Here is a 24,244-nt window from a genome sequence, read left to right as displayed (position 1 = left end):
TGGAATGAAATTATAATATGTTAAATACAGGGTTATTACAAATGATTGAAGCGATTTCACAGCTCTACAATAACTTTATTATTTGAGATATTTTCACAATGCTTTGCACACACATACAAAAACTCAAAAAGTTTTTTTAGGCATTCACAAATGTTCGATATGTGCCCCTTTAGTGATTCGGCAGACATCAAGCCGATAATCAAGTTCCTCCCACACTCCGTGCAGCATGTCCCCATCAATGAGTTCGAAAGCATCGTTGATGTGAGCTCGCAGTTCTGGCACGTTTCTTGGTAGAGGAGGTTTAAACACTGAATCTTTCACATAACCCCACAGAAAGAAATCGCATGGGGTTAAGTCAGGAGAGCGTGGAGGCCATGACATGAATTGCTGATCATGATCTCCACCACAACCGATCCATCGGTTTTCCAATCTGCTGTTTAAGAAATGCCGAACATCATGATGGAAGTGCGGTGGAGCACCATCCTGTTGAAAGATGAAGTCGGCGCTGTCGGTCTCCAGTTGTGGCATGAGCCAATTTTCCAGCATGTCCAGATACACGTGTCCTGTAACGTTTTTTTCACAGAAGAAAAAGGGGCCGTAAACTTTAAACTGTGAGATTGCACAAAATACGTTAACTTTTGGTGAATTGCGAATTTGCTGCACGAATGCGTGAGGATTCTCTACCGCCCAGATTCGCACGTTGTGTCTGTTCACTTCACCATTAAGAAAAAATGTTGCTTCATCACTGAAAACAAGTTTTGCACTGAACGCATCCTCTTCCATGAGCTGTTGCAACCGCACCGAAAATTCAAAGCGTTTGACTTTGTCATCGGGTATCAGGGCTTGTAGCAATTGTAAACGGTAAGGCTTCTGTTTTAGCCTTTTCCGTAAGATTTTCCAAACCGTCGGCTGTGGTACGTTTAGCTCCCTGCTTGCTTTATTCGTCGACTTCCGCGGGCTACGCGTGAAACTTGCCCACACGCGTTCAACCATTTCTTCACTCACTGCAGGCCGACCCGTTGATTTCCCCTTACAGAGGCATCCAGAAGCTTTAAACTGCGCATACCATCGCCGAATGGAGTTAGCAGTTGGTGGATCTTTGTTGAACTTCGTCCTGAAGTGTCATTGCACTGTTATGACTGACAGATGTGAGTGCATTTCGAGCACGACATATGCTTTCTCGGCTCCTGTCGCCATTTTGTCTCACTGCTCTCTCAAGCGCTCTGGCGGCAGAAACCTGAAGTGCGGCTTCAGCCGAACAAAACTTTATGAGTTTTTCTATGTATCTGTAGTGTGACGTGACCATATGTCAATGAATGGAGCTACAGTGAATTTATGAAATCACTTCAATCATTTGTAATAGCCCTGTACAAGTCACACAGTCACCTGCCATTTGGCGGTTAGTTCTTGTACTGGTTTAGGAAGTGAGTCTCAAAACTGCCAATGACATGTATTTAGCACATGTTTTTCAGATTATTGAAATGCTTTCCACTTGAAACTCTCCTTCGCAACTATAATCATTTTTTATTATTCTTTTTTGAATCTTGTCCCATTGTAGTGTGGTGGGATTCACGTAACGGAAATTATCATTAGCTGTTTCTCTTCTACCTCTGGGTTTATTCACATTATAGTGGAAAATCCCAGGTAGAGTATAAGCAACTAAAAGTATTCTCTCTCTTTATAGTTGAGACTGAGTGGTGGATAGGTACAAAGACAATAACTGTCCTGTCATTGTGGTCTATCTGGAGGTGGGGGGGTGTAATATATCTTCATCTGTTTTTATCCAATTTTCAGTGGCTGCTAAGCTGGCTGTCCTTGAAACTATATCAATATGATTATAGCATTTTCAGAAATGTAGGCACTGTATTTATGGTATAAACTTACATTTGTTCTAAGTGAAATAAGATACAAATTTGACTTGGCTGCAGAGATGTATTTAGCTCAAGTGAGTGCCTAATCAATTTTCAGAACAAAAAAAGTAATGAAGAATAACACTGCATTACAACCACAAAAAAGGACTTTATTATATTGCAACCAGTGGAGGCGTGATATTACAAAAGGGGAGGTGAACTTGGAATAGGTGAGAAGAATGGAGCATTGCAGGAAAGAGAGGGGCAAAGGAGAACAGGAGAAGGGGATGAGGGCATGACAGAAGAAATGCTGGCTTTCTTTGCTCAACTGACACTAGCAGTACCCTGTTACTTAAACTAAAAAGCAATAACCTTTGCCGAGGAGTCACATTTACCTCATATACTTTTAAATTGTGCACCCTGTGTCCTTTGTATTTACATATTAAATTATTGGTATTTTATATTTTAAGACTGAAATGAAGAAAAAGAAGAAGAAGAAGTAGTGCAGTTTCATGTACCAATATAAAAATGAACTTTTATCATATAAGTTACTTGAAATGTGAGTGGGATACTGGGCCACTAGTTGCTCACTCAGATTTGAACTTTATCTGGTTCATCAACCTCTCATGAACTAACAGCTTCATTCACTTATCTGTCCGAGTGAATGATTCTGTCTTGAAATATTATTACTGTATCAAAATATTGGTTTAAAAAAGGACAGTAAGAAAATACTCACAAGATAGCAGCAGTTTGTCATAGAGCAGCCTGCCTTCTCTCCAGGCCGTGGACTACACAGCGCACGCATCCAGCGACCAGCCAGCTGCATTCCTCTTAGTGTGGGCAATAGGTTGAATGGTGGAGGAAGTACTGTCTGTGACATGTACCTCAAATAGACCTGTGGGAAATAAACATGCTGAAACACGCACACAAAATAATACTGCCAATCATAAATTAAGGGAAAACTAGACCAGGACCAAAAAGTCACCAAATTTGAAAAACATGATTTACATAAAACTGAATGAACATTATGCACACTGTTGTTTATGAGTTTTTTTCACTACATCAATAACAAATTGCATAATTTGACTGTTTATTTGCTCAAAAGAAGTTTCATTTGATGTATATTGCTCAGCATCAGTTGTAAATCTCTCTGTGTTCTCAGAGAAGTCAAGAATTTGTGATATATAGTCTTCTGGATATTCTATGTCCAGTCAAATCTAGAACAGTCCAGGCATATTTTAAGTTTTGAGAAACAGAAGTAGTCTCGAGATGACAAATTTGGTGAATGAAATAGAGGCTTGGTCCTCAGTGAAGAACTGGCAATTCATTGCTGTCTAATGAGCTGTGTTATTATTGTGCAGCAGAAAAAAATTAAACGAGATGAAGAGTCCTGAGAGGTTTTTTGGGTTTGAGAAAGCAATCATTTTTAACACTTGCTGATAGAATTCCCTACAAGCTACTATACCTTGCCACACAAGGTCCTTGTGATCAGTGGCACTGCAGTCAGGAAACATAATCAGACTGCATGTTCTTCATCTTTGATTTGAAGATATTTCACTGGCCCATTTTAGAAAATTTTGTTTCAGGATGTTAGGCAAAGTGCAAGTTTCATCAACATTAATAATGAAACAATGGAAAATCTAGGAAGGAATGTTACAATATTATGGAAAGGAAAGGTGCTACTCACCATATAGCGGAGATGCTGAATCGCAGATAGGCACAACAAAAAGACTGTTACAAGTAAAGCTTTTGGCCAGTAAGGCCTTCATTAACAATAGACGACAGACACACATACACACGCTCATACAAATGGAACTCACAACCACAACTTAGCATTTCTGCTATATGGTGAGTAACAACTTTCCTTTCACAATATTGCAACATTAATAATGTTGCCTAAAATGTTCTTGTCAAGATGAGTCATGTATATCAAGTCCCAACAAGACTTAACTCAATCGTCTATTTTTCTCTTATCAGAGCACATGGAAAGAAAATTGCAGATTATTTTTGCTTGTTCAAAACTTCATGCAGGATCTGAAGATATCGTTGAATCTTTTTTAGTCAGTTCAGTGACTTATGCATTGTTCTCGCTGCTCACTGTGTACACTGTCCTTACCTGTTTCTCAATCCTAACAGAAACATTGTACCACTAAAAAATGGTTGTCTGGCTCAGTGCTGCCTTAAACATACACTTTCTGAATCAGCCCACATCTCTTTGCAATTCAAATGAGTTTTGTAGCAAATTTAGTTATTACCTGTAGTTTCTTCTTCTTTTCTACCTCCTCAGTCTGACATACATCTTACATTCATACAATCCAGGAACAGCATCTATAATGATGCCCCACAACACGGCTGTTCAAAAGCTTTCAGACTACAAAAGGCATCCACTAGAGAGGGTTAATGAGAAAAGAAAAAAATCAGTCTAAGGACCTAAACTACACTGTGTATATACAAAATGCATTGATTAACAAATTAATTAATATTTTTAATAGAAAATAATGTTTAGTAAAGCTGACTACTGTGGAAATCATGGTCTGATTTCATATGCATTATTGTCTTTGTGTCTGCTTTTGTCTCATTGCTTTCTGATGATTTATTTATTGTGATAATCCAAACTCATATTTATATGGGGGTAATTCAGAAAATAAATTTCTTACACTACCAAAACACGATACACTAACCATTGTAATAGAGAAAGTCACAGTATGAGAGATTCTGGAACTGATTATCATTTGACACTTTCCTGCCGTTCGCGCTGTTGCTTTTGTAACAGGTGAAAATAGTGATTATGATTCTTCTCCCATGGACTGCTAGATTGTACCTCAGTGACACATGGTGTCGGATGACAAATCCAGTGGTTCAGACTCAATCCTCAGTCATTTGTAGGATTTTTCTGTCACTTGTCACTTTTTTCACATCTGACAGAGATTAGTATATGTGAAAAAAATGCCAAGTTGTGCAGTAGTTTGGAATTCTTGTTAGACTGTAGGTCTCTCTGTATCTGGATGGGTAAGTCAGTTCAAAGGGAAGTCTACGTTTGAACACCATGATTTGCAATTGTGTGCTGTGGCTCTGTGCAGTACATAATTTGGTTACATTTGAATGTTGTCTCTGGTCAACAAGTAAGTTTATGGAACTGCAAGTAAAATGTCATTCTTGGGAAGAATAACCTTGAAGGTCTGCCTTGAAAGGAATACAGGAAAGCCTTGTCCACAAGCTATTCATAAACAATTAATAAATTATTTAAAGTTGCTTGATGTTGAGGTAATAGATATTGAGATTAATAACACTGTTAATGGTGTATATGCAAAACATATAAACAATGAGATATGTGAAGGTCTAGCTAGGAACACTAACAACAGCATTAAATTTAAGCCATAATGAGAAGTTCATTAGATTAGGTCAGACAATATGAAACACTTCATATTGTTAAACAAAAAATATGCTCAGAAAACTTTTGCCATAGAAAGTTAAATACAAATTAATCAGCATAGACAGACTTACCAAACCATATTCCATCATATGTGACTGCATTCAATCATAGGGTGTACTTTCTGCATGTTAATCAAACCCTTATGTTTCGAACTCCAATCCCAAAGAAAGCAGGTGTTGGCAGATGTGAAAATTACCGAACTATCAGTTTAATAAGTCACAGCTGCAAAATACTAATGCAAATTCTTTACAGATGAATGGAAAAACTGGTAGAAGCCGACCTCGGGGAAGATCAGTTTGGATTCCATAGAAATGTTGGAACATGTGAGGCAATACTGACCTTACGACTTATCTTAGAAGAAAGATTAAGAAAAGGCAAACCTACGTTTCTAGCATTTTTAGACTTAGAGAAAGCTTTTGACATTGTTAACTGGAATACTCTCTTTCAAATTCTGAAGGTGGCAGGGGTAAAATACAGGGAGCGAAAGGCTATTTACAATTTGTACAGAAACCAGATGGCAGTTATAAGAGCCGAGGGGCATGAAAGGGAAGCAGTGGTTGGGAAAGGAGTGAGACAGGGTTGTAGCCTCTCCCCGATGTTATTCAATCTGTATATTGAGCAAGCAGTAAAGGAAACAAAAGAAAAATTCAGAGTAGGTATTAAAATTCATGGACAAGAAGTAAAAACTTTGAGGTTTGCCGATGACATTGTAATTCTGTCAGAGACAGCAAAGGACTTGGAAGAGCAGTTGAACGGAATGGACAGTGTCTTGAAAGGAGGATATAAGATGAACATCAACAAAAGCAAAATGAGGATAATGGAATGTAGTCGAATTAAGTCGGGTGATGCTGAGGGAATTAGATTAGGAAATGAGAGTAAAATAACTGATGATGGTCAAAGTAGAGAGGATATAAAATGTAGACTGGCAATGGCAAGGAAAGCATTTCTCAAGAAGAGAAATTTGTTAACATCGAGTATAGATTAAAGTGTCAGGAAGTCGTTTCTGAAAGTATGGAGTGTAGCCATGTATGGACGATAAATAGTTTGGACAAGAAGAGAATAGAAACTTTCGAAATGTGGTGCTACAGAAGAATGCTGAAGATAAGGTGGGTAGATCACGTAACTAATGAGGAGGTATTGAATAGGATTGGGGAGAAGAGAAGTTTGTGGCACAACTTGACTAGAAGAAGGGATCGGTTGGTAGGACATGTTTTGAGGCATCAAGGGATCACAAATTTAGCATTGGAAGGCACCGTGGAGGGTAAAAATTGTAGAGGGAGACCAAGAGATGAATACACTAAGCAGATTCAGAAGGATGTAGGTTGCAGTAGGTACTGGGAGATGAAGAAGCTTGCACAGGATAGAGTAGCATGGAGAGCTGCATCAAACCAGTCTCAGGACTGAAGACCACAACAACAACAACATGTTTCGAACAATTGGTGGAAAACTGTGACCACAGACGATAAGTGCAGCTGCCTATTGAAAGAAGTCAGTTAAGAGCAATGATGAAAGTAATTCTTCTCTTAGAGTGAAAATTCCACTACACACACATCAAACCTTTAAAAGTGTGCATAATATTGCCAAGAGCTGTGATGCATGTAATGTGGTATAATGGTTAGCATCATTAGCTGGTGTGCTGTGGGTCACTAGTTCAAACCCAATCACCAGCAATTATTTGTTATTTAGTATTTATTATTTCTGGAAAGTTCTCAAAATTTCTTATGTTTCTAATGGGAATATATTCTTGAATATTTTATGTCTGTATAAATAGCAGCACTCCTTGTTCAAGAGTTCAGCTTGTTCTGTCTGTATGTTGGGGTTCATAATAAACATGCTTTTGGTGTTAAATGTTACTCCTCACTGGTGACCTTGCTTTAGGATTTTTACCTGATTGTGGTTACGAGGTGACACTGTTTGGCGGAGATGCTGAAAAGTGTACATAATCATAGTTCCAGTTATGCAACATAAAAGACATCACCTACTTAAGCAGTAACTGAAATACAGGCAGTATTTTGCCCTCAGTGTCCATATATTCAGAAAACCATTGGATTCCAAAACAGCAACAAGTCAGCTACACATCAGACTTCCATCAGTGTTGTCCAGAGACACTGATCAGAATCCACCAAACTTGGTCAGAGGATTTGACCAAGTCATCAAATACAAGAAGTAGGATGACTGAGGTTTTTGGCAAATGTGTATTTTTTCTTGGACAATACAGCCCAGCAGTGGTTTGAGAACAATGAAGAGAAGCTCCATAGTTTGGACAAATTCCAGATCTAACTGTTGGTACAAGTAAGCAAGAGGTAGCAGCCATGAATTGTGACTTCATACATCAGCAGATAATAAAAAATGATGAAGAATGTGTATACTGAGTTTTAGCACCCATCTCAACCTCCAAACAAATGTGCCATGAAGAATGGACTTGGACCTATGCCGCAGCTGTCAGTGACACCCAATGGCTGAGCCATGCAGGTACAGTTGACAATACAAAACTGTTTGCGTGTCTTGATAAGCTCAGGTATCTTCAGTGTGTGCAGCTCACACAAGCCATTACTGCAATACATAATAGCAATAGCAGCAGCGCCATATGAACACACTTTTAACAATGTATTTGTTTGCTTCTTATTGAACGATTTTACTTATAGACCTTTTTGATATTCCATGATTGTGTATAATTACCACAATTGTTTTATACACTCATGTTCAGAAAAAAACAGAACTCCTAGAATAACTAGAGATTGGATGTTCATGTTCACAGGACATGTACATTAGTATGTTCTGCAGAAATGAGTAGCATTTCAGTCACCTCAGTTTGACATGTGTTCCATTATCTAGCAGGCACTGGATCTGTCATGGGCCCTGATAACTTGTTCCATGTGTGATGGCATCAGCATGAATGGCATCCTGTTGAATAGCCATCCATGCTGCATTCACCTCGTTTCAAAATTAATCTGTGGTGGTTGGCATTGGCTCACAGTACTCCACCTGCTGTTCACCATATCCCACACATTTATGATTGGCAACGAGTCTGGTAATCTGGTGGGCCAGGGCAAAACGCTGACATCTTGTGACACCAAAAAGGCACATGTTCTTGCAACAATATGAGATTGTGCATTGTCTTGCTGAAAATAGCATCTGGAGTGTTGTCCAGAAAGGGTATGGCAAAGGGTTGCAGGATGTCATTCACATAGGTCACACTGGTTGCAGTGGCCTGGAAATGCACCAACTGTGATTTGTGGTTGTACCCAATGACACCTTACACGATGAGACCTTGAGATGGCGCTGTATGTCTTGTGGGAATGCAATCAATGTGATGCCCCCTTCCCCCCATCTGTGGTGAACCAAACTGAAGCCATTATTTTCAAACAAATGGAACCTGGATCCATCCAAACACTATCTGATGCCATTCCATACACCACTGTCATCTAGCATGTTTCTGCACATGTCGAAGGTAGGCAGACAAATGGATGAAAAGCACATAGCCCATGCCATAATAAATGGCAATGGACTGTCACCCCTGATAGTGCATGATGTGTTACACTGTTGCACCAGAGCTGAGGAGGATGCAGATCTCTCCCGCAATGCCATTCATATATACATACAGTGAAAATGTAAGACACTGCTTCATGCTTCTAGTGAAACACGCAAGTGGGACTCTGTTAATGCTAGAAACAAGTTGTTAATGTTTTTTGACAAGATTACAGAGAAAATTCAGCTTTGATGTTTTTCGAGAAACACTATGTACGTACTAAATATAAAGGTGAGCAATGTAATTATTTGTATGGCGCAATCGATAGTGGCATTAACTGAAAATCAAGTGTGCTGGTGAGCAGCGGAGAAAAATGAAAAATCAAATACTCTTTGTTTGAATATGCCCTTTGTTTTGTAGGATGGATGGGGCCTCACTCGAGCCAGAGTGATAATCATCGTAGAAACATGGAAAACAATTTTCACGGCATCGAGCACACTGTACAAACGCTGCATTTTTACAGTTGACCCTTTAACACTGCAATCTGAACCTAATAGAATTGATTTGGAGCCAAGTTAAGGGCTTTGTCACAAGAAAGAACAAGACACTTAAGCTGTCAAATGTACTGGAACTAATACACGAAGCTTTGTGGCATGTCACTGCCGAACAATGGTGAAATGAGGAACACCACATCATAAAAGAGGAGGAGGAAATGTGGATTTTTTGGTGGTTTGGGATTATGTTGCTGATCGCCTCATTATCAATGTAGCAGTACTGAAATGTATTCCTTGGATTCTGATATGGGAGCAGTTCTTAGATTACCAGATGACTGACTGTAATACCTTCAGTGGCTTCAATATTGGACTACATGGCGAAATCCCAGCAATGCGCTTTTGCGCCGCACATAACTCAAGCAGAAAAATTACCCTTGTTAAAGTCAGGAATTTTCATCACTTTTGTTTTTGATTACAATACTATAAGATTGTGAGTACCTTAAGTTTTTCGTCCAATCACCTAAGAAGCGTATCGCCTGAGTTTTACCATCATTTCCTTCTGTTTAAAAATTAAATGGCATTCAAAGCTACATAGTTCTCTACTCGTCTCTTTTTATGTCTTTACTGCAATTGTTCACATCATCACTGCGGGTCAGTTGGATCACTTGCCTGGCCAGTGCTGTCCAAGTTAAATGTGCCGGTAACGCCAATGGGTGCATAACGTACAGCTTACAACATATCATCATCATCGTACTTGACTGTACTCGAGACGGCTTCTGCTCCATGTGAAACAAAGTCCAATGAGGTTCCAGCAAATGTGGAAGAATACATAGTGTAACTTTTACATGAGGTTTATTCTTATGATGAATGGAGTACGGCTCAGGCTTATTTGTTGCTAAGAGGTCAAGTGGTTCATGGTGTGGGTTCCTGTTGTCATGTCCTAGTTCATGAACCACGGGCAACGTATGAGTGCCCAAGTAAGTGGTCCTGACAGTCGGGATACCAGTTACTTTGGAATAAGGCTGGGCATCTCGGACATATTCTGAGTCGTGGTCACCTTTGTGCTCAGATGGCAAAGACTACCAAACTCACTGGTTAGTCCCTCAACTGATAGGGGTAAAATTCAATGGGACCCGGGGCAAGTAAGGCTAGCAACCTGCTTCCCTGGTACTTTAAATATGATGCTGGCAACAATCAGAGCAAAATGCTTCAGACCTTTCGAGGTGACGGAGTCCCACCTCTAATTGACAAACCAGTGACTCCTAAGATACGACTCGGCAAACGAATGGTAACGAGATGGGGAGCTATTAATATCAATGGGGGCTACTCTGGCAAGAAGGTAGAGCTGACAGAGGCTGCAAGTAAGATGGGGTTGGATGTTTTAGCTGTTAGTGACATTTGGGTAAGGGGTGAGAAAGAAGAGGAAGTGGGAGAATACAAGGTCTACCTGTCAGGAGTCAAAGTAGGAATAGCACAATGGGGTGTAGGGCTTTACATCAGGAAAGAAATGGAACCCAGCATAGTTGCAATAAGGTATGTAAACGAACAACTGATGTGGATAGATTTGACAGTATCTAGCAGGAAAATTAGGATTGTGTCAGTACATTCGCATTGTGAAGGGACAGATCAAGATAAGATGGATAGTTTTTGTGATGCACTCAGTGATGTAGTTGTTAGAGTAAAGGACAAGGGAGCAGTTCTTAGATTACCAGACGACTGACTGTAATACCTTCAGTGGCTTCAATATTGGACTACATGGTGAAATCCCAGCAATGCACTTTTGCGCCGCACATAACTCAAGCAGAAAAATTACCCTTGTTAAAGTAAGGAATTTTCATCACTTTTGTTTATGATTACAACACTATAAGATTGTGATTTTAATGCCAGGATTGGAAATCGAACAGAAGGGTATGAAAAGGTTATGGGTGAATTTGGAGAGGATATGGAGGCCAACAGGAACGGGAAACAAATCTTGGATTTCTGTGCCAGTATGGGCTTAGTAATCACAAACTCATTTTTTAAACATAAGAACATTCACCGGTATACTTGAGAAGGCAGGGGAACCAGATCTGTCATTGACTATATAATAACAAATCAGGAATTCAGGAAGGCTGTGAGGGACACACGTGTATTCAGGGTATTCTTTGATGACACTGATCGCTATTTAATCTGCAGTGAAATTGGTATTGTGAGGCCGAAAGTGCAGGAGGTCAGGTCCATATGTAGGAGGATAAGAGTGGAGAAACTTCAGGATAAGGAAATCAGGCACAAGTACATAACAGTGATCTCAGAAAGGTACCAGTTAGTTGAATGTAGTCAATTACAGTCATTGGAAAAGGAATGGACAAGGTACAGGGACACAGTACCAAAAGGGGCTAAAGAATGTCTTGGAACAGTAGTATGTAAAGGTAGGATGAAGCAAACAGCTTGGTGGAATGACACAGTCAAGGCAGCCTGTAAAAGGAAAAAGAAGGCGTATCAAAAATGGCTACATTCTAGAACTCAGGTAGACAGAGAAAGTTGTGTTGAAGAAAGAAACAAAGCCAAACAGATAACTGCAGCATCCAAGAAGAAATCTTGGGAAGACTTTGGAAACAGGTTGGAGACTTTGGATCAAGCTGCTGGAAAACCATTCTGGAGTGTAATTAGCAGTCTTCAAAAGGGAGGTAAGAAGGAAATGACAAGTATTTTGGACAGGTCAGGAAAACTGCTGGTGAATCCTGTTGATGTCTTGGGCAGATGGAGGGAATATTTTGAAGAGTTGCTCAATGTAGGTGAGAATACGATCAGTAATGTTTCTCATTTCGATATACAATGGGATAGGAATGATGATGGAAAGAGGATCACATTTGAGGAAGTGGAGAAAATGGTCAATAGATTGCAGCGCAATAAAGTGGCTGGGGTGGATGAAATTAAGTAGGAACTCATCAAATACAGTGGAATGTCAGGTCTTCAGTGGCTACACAGGATAGTTGAAATGGCATGGGAGTCGGGACAGGTTCCATCAGACAGGACGAAAGCAGTAATCACACCAATCTTTAAACATGGAAACAGAAAAGATTGTAACAACTACAGAGGTATCTCTTTAATCAGTGTTGTGGGTAAAATCTTCTCAGGTATTGTTGAAAGGAAAGTGCGAGTATTAGTTGAGGACAAATTGGATGAAAATCAGTGTGGGTTTAGGCCTCTTAGAGGTTGTCAGGACCAGATATTTACCTTATGGCAAATAATGGAGAAGTGTTATGAGTGGAACAGGGAATTGTATCTATGCTTTATAGATCTAGAAAAGGCATATGACCGGGTTGCTAGGAGGAAGTTATTGTCTGTTCTATGAAATTATGGAATAGGAGGCAAACTTTTGCAAGCAATTAAAGGTCTTTACATAGATAAGCAGGTAGCAGTTAGAGTTGACGGTAAATTGAGTTCATGGTTCAGAGTAGTTTCAGGGGTAAGACAAAGCTGCAACCTGTCTCCACTGTTGTTCATATTATTTAAGGATCATATGTTGAGATTAAGATACGTGAACACAAAATAAGCAGTCTCACATATGCAGATGACTTAGTTGTGATGGAAGATTCGATTGAAAGTTTGCAAAATAATATTTCAGAGCTAGATCAGAAATGTAAGGACTATGATATGAAGATTAGCATCTCCAAAACGAAAGTAATGTCAGTGGGAAAGAGATATAAACGGATTGAGTGCCAAATAGGAGGAACAAAGTAAGAACACGTGGACGGTTTCAAGTACTTAGGATGCATATTCTCACAGGATGGCAACATAGTGAAAGAACTGGAATCGAGGTTTAGCAAAGGTAATGCAGTGAGTGCTCAGCTACGATCTACTCTCTTCTGCAAGAAGGAAGTCAGTACCAAGACTAAGTTATCTGTGCACCATTCAATCTTTCGACAGGAGACTGGAAAGTGATTAACCAGAAGGTTGCTCTGGAAGGACGAACCCTGGTGGTGGAGGTTAGTGAGAAGTCCCTGAAGGCAATGCGGGAGCAGGACCAGAAACTGTTTTTAGGTTCTCGCAGGTCACTGTCAGGGTTCTCAAAGAAGGCAGTAAGACAGAGCCTGGACGTGTGGCAGATTAATCTGCAGCACAGTAAAGTGGCCTCTGCTGCCCTGAGCCGCTGCCTGGGAAGACAGGAAGTGGACATTGCCCCGATACAAGAACCCTATTTACACAAACGGGGTGTACCAGGCCTCGGAGGCACTGGAGGTAAGCTGATCTATACTAGGAATCTAAGAAACTCCAGAACATGCATCTACGTTAGAAATGGCATTTCTTTCATGCTAATGATGGATTTCTGCTCCAGGGACTTAGTGACCAACAAAATGCAGCAATGTGAGGAAGGTATCACGAGGGAAATTATTTTAGCCTCAGCATACCTTCCTTACAAAGACAGTTCTCCCCCTCCCTTGGAAATGAGGAGACTAGTAAAGACTTGCCATCGGCAAGGTGACCATCTGCTGGTGGGGTGCGATGACAATGCCCACAACCTAGTGTGGGGCAGCAAGGACACCACCAGTAGAGGTGAGTACCTTCTTCAATTCCTCTTAGCTAACAATTTAGAGGTCCTGAATAGCGGCAATGAACCTACATTCAGGAATAGCAGAAGGGAAGTGGTAATTGACATAACATTTGGTTCCATGATGATGGGTAACTATGTTAAACAATGGCATGTGGTGTTGGAGCCATCCTCATCGGACCACATGCCCATTAAATTCAATGTTGAAATGGGAATCAGACAGACCGTGACTTATAGAAATCCCAGGAAAACAGACTGGGAGACATATAGGAGGGACCTTGATTTAGGCTTATCAGAAATTAAAACCACAATAATGAAGCCAGTAGAATTTGAGGAAGCAGCAGAGGCTGTTACCTCTGCCATAGTGACCTCATATCAAGACAACTGCACAATCACCAGGAAGTGCACAAATAGGAGTATTCCTTGGTGGAATAACAAATTGGAAACACAAAGAAAACAGGTACTGAGACTGTTTAATATTGTGAGACGTGAAGGACAATGGGCTAAATATCTTGAGGTTCTTGTCAATTACAATCTTGTAATAAGACAAGCAAAGGAGGCATCCTGGAAGGCATTCTGTGAGTAAGCGGAAGGCACGGCTGCACAAGCCAGACCTCACAAGATTCTCACTAGAGTACCAACTAAACCAGGAGGTATGTTGAGGAAGGAGGATGGGGAATATACCAAGAAAGCACATGAGATGCTGGAATTGCTCCTCAAAACTCACTTTCCTCAATATGCTCTGTCAGCTAACACAGACCAGTATGTGACCCCAGAGAGACAACGGTTCCCAGGCACTCGAAGAGAGGACTGGGAATCGACCAAGGAGTGTGTGAACTTCAACAAAATCCAGTGGGCAGTGGGAACATTCCAACCGTTCAAGTCACCTGGCTCAGATGGAATTTTTCCAGCTCTCCTGCAACAGGCAGGAGGAAAGCTTATAAGAGTTCTATGCAGGCTATTCAGGGTTAGCTTAGCAGTAGCAATCATTCCCAATGTTTGGAGGGCAGTGAAGGCTGCCTTTATTCCAAAGCCAGGGAGAATTGATCATACCAAGGCCAGGGATATGAGACCAATCAGTCTGACCTCCTTCATTCTCAAAGCATTGGAAAAACTGGTTAATGTATATGTTGGGGAGAGGAGGCTAAGTAGGGTCCCTCTACACTTGAACCTACATGCATACCAACCAGGTAAATCATGTGAGACTGCTCTCCACCAACTCATTGGAAAGGTGGAAAAAAGCCTTCACATCCAAGAAATAGCCCTCTGCATCTTCCTGGATATTGAGGGGGCCTTAGTAACATGACCTTCGATTCCATGGTAAGGGCAGCAGAGGTGCATGGCCTGGGGACCACTAGACATAGGTGGACCAGAGCCATGCTTAGTGGAAGGAAGGTAGAGGCTGCCATGATGAATGAAAAGATGGTAATTAAGACGACTAGAGGGTGCCCACAAGGAGGAGTTTTGTCTCCTCTATTGTGGAATCTAGTGGTGAATGAACTCATTGAGGAACTAAATTCCAGACAATGCTTCTGCCAAGGATATGTAGATGACCTTGTCATAGTAATACTTGGCAAATTCACTGACACAGTCAGGAATATGGCACAAGGAGGGTTGGACATTGTGCAGAAATGGTGCATTAAACAGGATCTGAGAGTTAATCCTAAGAAGACTGTTGAGGTGTTATTTATGAAGAGACCTATTCAGCATGCAAGTTGGAATCTAAAGCTCTTATGAAACTCTACCTGTGAAGGGGACAGTGAAATATCTAGGGGGTAACCTTGGATGAGAAGCTAACTTGGACCCCTCATATTAAGAGTATCTGTTCCAAGGCAAAAAATACTTTAGTGAGTACTAGGAGGGCTTGTGACAAAAACCGGAGCCTAAGCCCCAGGGGTATGCACTGGTTATACACCACAGTGGTTAGACCTAAGATTTCCCATGGGGCCGTAGTGTGGTGGAAGAAGGTATAAGAGTGGGTTGCTGCTAAAGAGCTTGCTAAGGTGCAGAGATTGGTCTGCTTAGCCATAATTGGCGGAATTAGCAGCACACCAACTGCTGGAATGGAAGCCATGCTGGGTATGCCTCCACTTCAGCTTTTGGTTAAGATGGAGGCAGCAGCTGGGGCATACAGACTTAAAACTGGCCAAAACTGGGTCTCATTCGGATAACCAGAATCACACACTAATATAGTGAGTGAGGTAAATATAGGTATGGCTGGGGAAATGCCTGTCGACTATATAACAACTCCCAACTGCTTTGACGAGCCTTACAGCATAATAATTGGAAGTAGGGATCAGTGGGAGAAAACAGTTCGACACCGTATGGGGGACATCATTTGGTTCATTGATGGGTCGAAAACAGATCAAGGCATTGTGGCAGGGTTGTACGGGGTTCAGCTGAGACTGGAGAGCAGCATCTCTCTAGGGAAACTGGCCTCTGCTGAAATTACTGCAATCAGGGCATGTGTGGAGGAGAATATAAGTAGGTGCTGCAATGATCGTAGCATCTACATCTATTCAGACAGCCAGGCAGCCCTGAAATCGTTGGCAGCTCCTGCAACAAGATCTAAGATTGTTGCAGATTGCCACAGGGCTCTGGTGGAGCTAGGGGGAAGCAATAGGGTGTACCTAGTGTGGGTCCCTGGCCACTCAGGGATCTGTGGCAATGAACAAGCCAATAGATTGGCTAGGATGGGGGCAAAAACTCCATTTATTGGACTGGAACCTGTCTTGACAATCACCAAGGCTATGATGAAATTAGAAATATGGAACTGGCTTAGGACACAGCATGTAGGATATTGGACCAAGGTCCATAAACAAAAACATGGTAAGTTAATGATGCCCAAGCCATGTTTTAAAAGAAGCTCTGTAATCCTGGGATTGAACAGGAAAGAGATCAAACTCATGACTGGACTGATGACCGGCCATGGGAACTTCAAAAAACACCTACACACAATGGGTATAATGGAAGAGTACCCTAAATGTGGGATCTGTGATGAGGGTGACGAAACTGCATCACACCTAATCTTTGAAAGCATGGCATTGGAGAGTAAAAGATATAGAATCTTCGGGACAACTAGACCTGAAGAAATTGTGTCTAACAAAAAACTGGTAGAGGGACTCCTTGCACTATTTAAGGGCACTGGTTGGCTTTACTAAATATACAGGGAGTGATTCCACACAATAAACCTAGTTTTGGTGCGGGCAGAGGCGGATCAGACCTAAGCTGTTTTAGCTCTCCTGTTAAAATAAATCAATCAATAAATAAATCAAGATTGGTCTGTTGTCTTCTGGCCTGGGTATCATCAAATATCCACAGCCTTTTTCGACAATAGTGCACCACATGTCCCAGTCGTCCGCAGTGGAAACACACTGGTTTGTTACATACTGGTTGGTTATCCTGGGTCCTCCAGACGTGTCTTCCTTGGTGCCCAAACAGGTTCCTCACATGGCATTGTAGGAATGTAACTCTGCCTGGGGGGGTTGACATTTTCACCGTTTTAAATGGAAATGAAGGATGAGATATTGGGTTCAATGTCTGTTCCACTTCCTCCCTTATGACCTCTTCAAGCGTCTCAGTTTTTTGGTCGCCGTGCAATCCAAGTGCCTTCTGAACTTCCTCTCTCACTATCTGACAAAGGACACTTGTGGAATCAGTTCCTCCCTCCATCATAGACATTGATACGATGTTTGGAAGCCATTCAAACTTCTTGCGTGTAATTATTTTTTGATGCATTGTCTCGATATACTGGCATCACTTTATGAAGTCGTCTGCTGTCGAAACCTCCTTCAGGAGTAGGGCTTGATACATGTCCTCAGCAACACCCTTCATGAGATGTGCAACCTTATCTTCCTCCTTCATTTTAGGATCCACTATTTTACATAGCTCCAAGATGTCCTGAATGTAGGATGCTATAGTTTCTCCTGGACGCTGTGTCCTGTACTTTAATTTATATTCAGCCTTGCACTTCCGTCATTGTTTGTCGCCAAAAACTTGCGCAGTTGTGCCTGGAATACTTCCCACCTTGTGAACTTCTCCTCATTGATCTCGTACCAATGCTTGGCAGTGCCCTCCAAGTAGAAAAATACGTTATCCAAACACACGGTGTCATCCCATTTGTTAAATGTAGCTATACGCTCATATACCTTCAGCCACTTGTTTGAATCTTGGCCATCGTCACAGGAGAACCCAGAAGGATGTCTCATGTGATGGCACACAGTTGCTGTCATCATAATGTCCTCTTCTTCTTCTGTCTCTGTTAGATTGCGATCTGTTGAGTATGGCTCAAACTCGTGTTTCTCGCCACGTAAATGGCAGCTCTGTCGTGGCCTGATGGGAGCCACTGTGTTGTCGGTAATGCACGCTATCACAAGTTCCAATACCCAGCGCCTCCACCAGAATAATGACACGTAGAAGAATGTGTAATTAGGTGAATGACAAACACTAACTTCACTTTACGGAGGTTTATTCAGCACTTGCACATACAAGAGTGCGGAGTGAACTGTCTCTGGCGAGAACACATACAGTATATATGCAGCTACAGAACATTTCAGTACAATGATTCTTGACATTTGTGGATACTTCTAGAGCATACTCGAACCGAATATAGAAATTAAAATTGTACAGCCCAAGTGAGTTTTGAACTCACAACCCTTCATGCAACAGTTTAGTATCGCAATCACTACACCACGGTGCTACTCAGCTTCTTCTGTGACAATATGGTGTACGGTATGTATTTCCACTTTTAAGTGCATTAGGTTATCAGAGTATCTTATGCTACACTTTATGATTGGCTTTCACTCTTGTGCTAAATGACAGTCACTGAAGTTTAATTGATGTGTGTCTGCACAACTTCAAATGTATGTAATGGAATATTTCTCCCATCACCTCATAAATTCATAAAACTTGTGGGGTTATTCTTATAACTGAGGACAGAGTGTATAGTACTCGCCACATTCTTTATGAGACAGGAAAGCTAATTCACATGCATTTGGTGTCTCTTTAATAGCAGAAGCTGGTATGCATCACTCTTATCCAAGCACAGAAGTGTCCTGGTTATCCACCTTACCCTAAGATGTTAAAATCTAACCTTCATCAGAACATATTCTGACCTAACCTAACCTCCTTGACCCTGCGAAAAACTGACAAACAAGATCGGATGCACTATGACCACGTTGTCAGCCAATGTTATTGGGGGACCTCTGGCATTAGTGTCTCACGACCATTGTCAGAGCCACTGTCAATGCTGCCTTGGTGGTTTGGGCTGGGTGATAGTGAGTCAGTGAACCAGTCTGGCCCTATTCCAGCCCCTTAGTGGTCGAATCTCCAAAAATACTTTAGTAGCTCTTTAATAATGATTTATTTTAAAACAAACTTTCATCTACCAATCTACCCCCGCAGGGGCTAAATTTCCAATAAGTGCTGCAACACATATTTCTTAGAAACCATATACTGATTTTCATAGGTCTAGCATCAAAATTGCCTTAATAGCGGCATGTTTTTGAGAAACCTTTCATCCTATATTGCACACTCCATAAGGGTGGAGTTCCGCAAGATCCCTTCTTAAACGATGCCTACAGTACAAGATCAACACCATCTGCAAATTTCAAGTTTCTGTCCTCAGTTGTTTGGGCTGGGCGATGATGAGTGGTGAGTGAGTGAGGCGATCAGGACATTGCCTTTTATACAGGGTGTCCCACCTAAACCTTTCACCACCAACACCTCTGGAACCACAATAGATATTGACAAACAGCTATCATGGGTATGAGTGTATGGCAGTGCCTCACGAAAGTAAACAGAATGCGACATTCTAAACTTGTGCAAATATTGGTTTCAACACAAACTTAAGTTTTGTTAAAAAAAAAAAAAAAATGTTGTGTGGCTAGGGCTTCCTGTTGGGTAGACCGATGAGTTGACACCACTTCAGCGACTTGCGCATCTATGGGAATGAGATGGTGATGATTAAGACAACACACCACCGAGTCCCTGATCAGAGAAGGTGACATGTGAAATAAACAAAATGTGTTGCTATTGCAGTTCTCATGATGCTTGTAAACATGATGTGATTGACATTTGTATTCTTACCTTCACTGTTAAAACGAGAGATGAAAGTAGTAATATGGATTCCTGCCACAAGCACCGATGTGTACATAATGGAGTCCCTCATGCATGTTGCACTTATCTACGTATAGACTTCAGAGCAGTACCGGCCAGTGTACGCTGCCCCCTTACACTGCCCAGGTCAACCCTTTGCCTGTGTAGTTGTGTAGAGGAACGGGCCGCAATTGGCATTGTGTGTGGAAATGGCTCACTATGAAGCAGGTATCACTGTTTTAATTTTGATATTAATTACCCTGTCCATCTGTTGTAGGTATTCAACATGGCATTCACAAATGAGGAAATGGTCAACATCATATTACTGTATTTAGAATGTCACAAAAATGGCACATTTACGGTATAGGTGTACGTCCATTGGTACCCTAATAGACGTCATCTGACCTGCCTTACCTTCAGGATTCTTGTTATCAGGCTTCGTGTGACAGGGCAGTTGTCTCCATGAATGCAGATTCAGAGCAGAGGCATAACACATGAAGGAGCATAGGTAGCTGTTCTGGTGGCCACTGCAATAAACCCTCATGCAAGTGTTCATGAAATAGAGAGATAGATACAAATCCCTCGAACAAGTGTGATGCATATTCTGCATAGGCATAGATAGTACCAATATCACATGGTGCTACATGAAGGCCTCCATGGCAATGACATTCACAGTCACCTGGAATACTGTTAGTGGGTTCTGCAGCAAGGCTGTTGACTTCATATGTAGGGTACTGCTTACTGATGAGGCCATGTTTACAAACCATGGAAACATCAACTTACACAATAGGTCCTACTGGTCACCAGAAAACCCACCCTGGATTCACTGGGTTGAATGTTAAAGTTAGTGGAGCATCATTGAATGGTGTGGTACTGTAGAACACCACATCATTGGCCCATATTTCACTGATGGCACTGTTAACTAGTGACAGTATGATCAGTTCCTGAGGTACACATTACCTGGACAGGTGGAAGACCTTCATTTGCATCAAATAATGTGGTATCAACATGATGGATGTCCTACTCATAATGCTATAGTGGCATGACAGGCACTAAACCAACAATTCCACACCAATGGATTGGACCGGGCAGTCCCATTCAGGGATTTCCAGAATGGTTGCTGGACGTCACCCCCATGGACATTTTTCTCTGGAGACATGTGAAAGATGTGGTGTATCAGCAGGTCCAAAAACAATGGTCAACACGAAAGACCATATTACCGCAATCACACCACAAACACTGATGGCCATAAGTGGATCCATGGTGGAGGGCACACAGCGATGTTGTCAAGAAAATGTTGATCTCTTCAAATATATGTTGTAGAGTTTCAGCTGTGAGTTGTGTTGATTGCACACCAGCGTACATTTTGTGTATTACTAAGAAGACATATGTTTATTTTTCTGGTACTACTGCATGTTTATGTATGCGTTGCACTATTTGCAATGGTTGAATTGTGTCACAGTCATTAAAGATTTTCAACGACATGTACCACTGCATAAATGATGTACAACTATGCACAAATAGCATGTATCCCTCTGTGCAACCCTTTGACAGCCATTAATTTTGTTTATTCTGGCTGGTGGTTGTCAGTATTTCATTACTGCTATATCCATTTTAGTACTGTCAGAAAGTTCAATAAAGCACATACAAATAAACTGTGTCCTTGTTTTCATTGTAGGTGATTGCACATCTGTACGTTTCCTAGGCCACGTACCAACAGTGTACATAGCAATATGCAAGTACAGTGTTTGTTGCATTGTAGTACATCAATCACATTGTGATTACAAGCAATGTGTGGATCACACTTGCATTGTATGTTTCATTCATTTCACTTGTCAAATTCGCGTTTCAATTTCTCGGGATGTAATGGACATATTACAATGCAATGAACACCATTATTATTGTGATTTCTTATATTATTGATTGTGTATGGAATAATATGGGGTGGCCATTAAAAAAGACAAGTTTGTGTTGAAACCAATATTTGCACATGGTTTAAAATGTCTCATATTATTTACTTTCATGAGCCCCTGCTGTACTCTCACACCTGTGGAAGCCGTTTGTCAATATCTATTGTGGTTCCAGAGATATTGGCAGTGAAAATTTAAAGTGTGACACCCTGCATACAGAGATTACATTCATTGTGGAAAGGGACATCACTATTATGAGTTGTAAATGTTGTGTGACAAGGGCCTCCTGTTGGGTAGACCGTTTGCCGGGTGCAAGTCTTTCGATCTGATGCCATGTCGGCGACTTGTGTGTTGATGGGGATGAAATAATGATGATTAGGACAACACAACACCCAGTTCCTGAGTGGAGAAAATCTCCGACCCAGGTGGGAATCGAAATCGGGCTCTTAGGATTGACATTCTGTCATGTTGACCACTCAGCTACTGGGGGCAGACTATTATGAGTTAACTTTTTGGGTTAAAGCGGAGTAGCCATTCATGTTTGTGGGAGAGCATTTGGCCACAAAAATGCTCATCATGTACTGCCATCAAGGAAAAAAAAAATGACTGATATGTTACAAGATTTATAATAATATCGAGTGTGTAGCTTGTAAGAAATAAACTGAAATAGGTGAAACATATTGCTTTGACATTAGATATTTGGATGACAGGCAATAAAAAATGTATATGTAAATTGAAGGGGGAACACTGCTGTCAGCTGCAGTGGGACATTAAGTGGAATCAGCAGCAATGAGTGAAAATGGGTACTGGACTGGTTTTCAAACTCAGTAACTCTTGCTTACTAGACAGGTGCAGTAACCCCTGCGCCATCCGATACACAGCATTACCGCAACTGCATGGACTATCTTGGCACACCTCATGGCCAATTCACACTCCCACCAAGACAGGGACTGTGGATACATAATCGGTGCAGTTGCGATAATGCTGTCTTGCGGATGGCACAGTGGTTACTGCACCTGCCTCGTACGCGGGAGATCCTGGGTTCAAATCCTGGACCAGTAGACATTTTTGCTCATCGCCACTGTTCTGCTTAATGTACCATTGCAGCTGACAGCAGTGACCCCTTTCAATTTACATATAATGTTTCACAGCTGCAGATTTGCATGGTGTCAACACACATTCATATAATAATAATAAAAAAAAAACAACAGTGTTTTCACTTCCGATTTCATATAAGGAACAAAACTGCAATCAAAAAGATATGCCAACTGTGCAGACTCTAAAAAGAAAAATGAACGATAAAAGAATTTTTCTACCAACTCAGTTTGGTTACTGTATGTTAAGAGAAGTTACAACCCAAGCAGACATGAACGTGAAAATGATTTCAAACGTTAATTTTGCTTTCCCTGCCAACTCAGTTTGAACAAGCTTGGGCTCAACTCAGTTTATGCAATGGGTTAACTTGCATCAGATTATTATAACTCGAGTTGAATGCATTGCACGGTGGGCAGCGCTACGTTACAGTTTGTTTCATACAAGTTGAGAGCTCTTCACCACTTTAACACTGACTGGACCCGAGTATCCAAGTCAGATGTCTATATCTTCATTAATGCATGTGAAATGAACATTATCAACAAGTCTATCTTCAAAATTTGAAGCCAAAAGATGAAAAATTGCACCCTGTGCAGGTTCCGTCACACTTGTGACTGATACATATGTAACCGTCAACTGGGAAACCGCGAATCTCAGGTTGATTAACTGAAATGAACCATAATCTGCTCAGAACTGAAAGAGAGATGGCGTTGAATGTTATCTTAGTTTTCTTTTCATCCCATCGCGCAAAAAAAAAAAAAAAAAAAAAAAAAAAAAAAAAAAAAAAAAAAAAAAAAAAAAAAAAAACTGCACCACAAGTACTAAAGAGAGCAAGACAAGTTCCCAAGTTCCAAAGAGAAGCAGTGATTTTTTATGGCTGGCACCTTCACTACCACAGCAAAATCAAGTGGATAAACCTCCAAGTGCAACCTAGGCCACAATACAAAAACCCAGCTCGAAGTGAACCAGTGAAAGATGGTGCATATGTAGAAAAGGGCCAGTGTCAGGACAGTGAAGGTAGCTTGATCAATCTTACCATTTTTTGTCAAAATACCAGAGGTCTCAAAAATAAATTAGATATTTTATCTGTAAATCTAGATGATAGGAATCTTATAAATCATGCATGTTTTATGTCTTACTGAGTGCCATATGACAGTTGATATTGAGGGGCTGCAACTTGATGGGTATGATTTAGCTACAAACTATTACAGATCAAGCAGAGAGAAAGATGGTGCTGGAATTTATATATATGAGGTGTGATTGGAAAGTTTTAAGAATGGGCTTTTAATGGTACAGTGGTGGTACATACATGCTACTGTGATGCATCTCCATCAAAATAGTCCCCTTCTGACTGAACACACTGACTCCA

The 24,244-nt window shown here is 41.0% G+C and overlaps 1 protein-coding gene across 1 annotated transcript in view; it reads right to left on the bottom strand.

Annotated features, from left to right (window-relative positions):
• Positions 1-2,490: 2,490 nt before the first annotated feature.
• The window catches only part of LOC124777518 (short transient receptor potential channel 4-like), a 268,299-nt gene continuing 246,545 nt past the window's right edge, over positions 2,491-24,244 (bottom strand). The window contains exons 11-12 of the mRNA XM_047252967.1: positions 2,587-2,745; positions 2,491-2,502 (exon numbers count right to left, since the gene is read on the bottom strand). Of these exons, the coding sequence (XP_047108923.1) occupies positions 2,491-2,502; positions 2,587-2,745 (171 nt within the window). The remainder of the gene's footprint in view (positions 2,503-2,586; positions 2,746-24,244) is intronic.

The sequence above is a fragment of the Schistocerca piceifrons genome, chromosome 1, assembly GCF_021461385.2.
Source record: "Schistocerca piceifrons isolate TAMUIC-IGC-003096 chromosome 1, iqSchPice1.1, whole genome shotgun sequence".
In the NCBI taxonomy this organism is placed as follows: Eukaryota; Metazoa; Arthropoda; class Insecta; order Orthoptera; family Acrididae; genus Schistocerca; species Schistocerca piceifrons.
The sequence above is the reverse complement of the archived record's forward strand: the minus strand, read 5'-3'. Positions and strand labels throughout refer to the sequence as shown.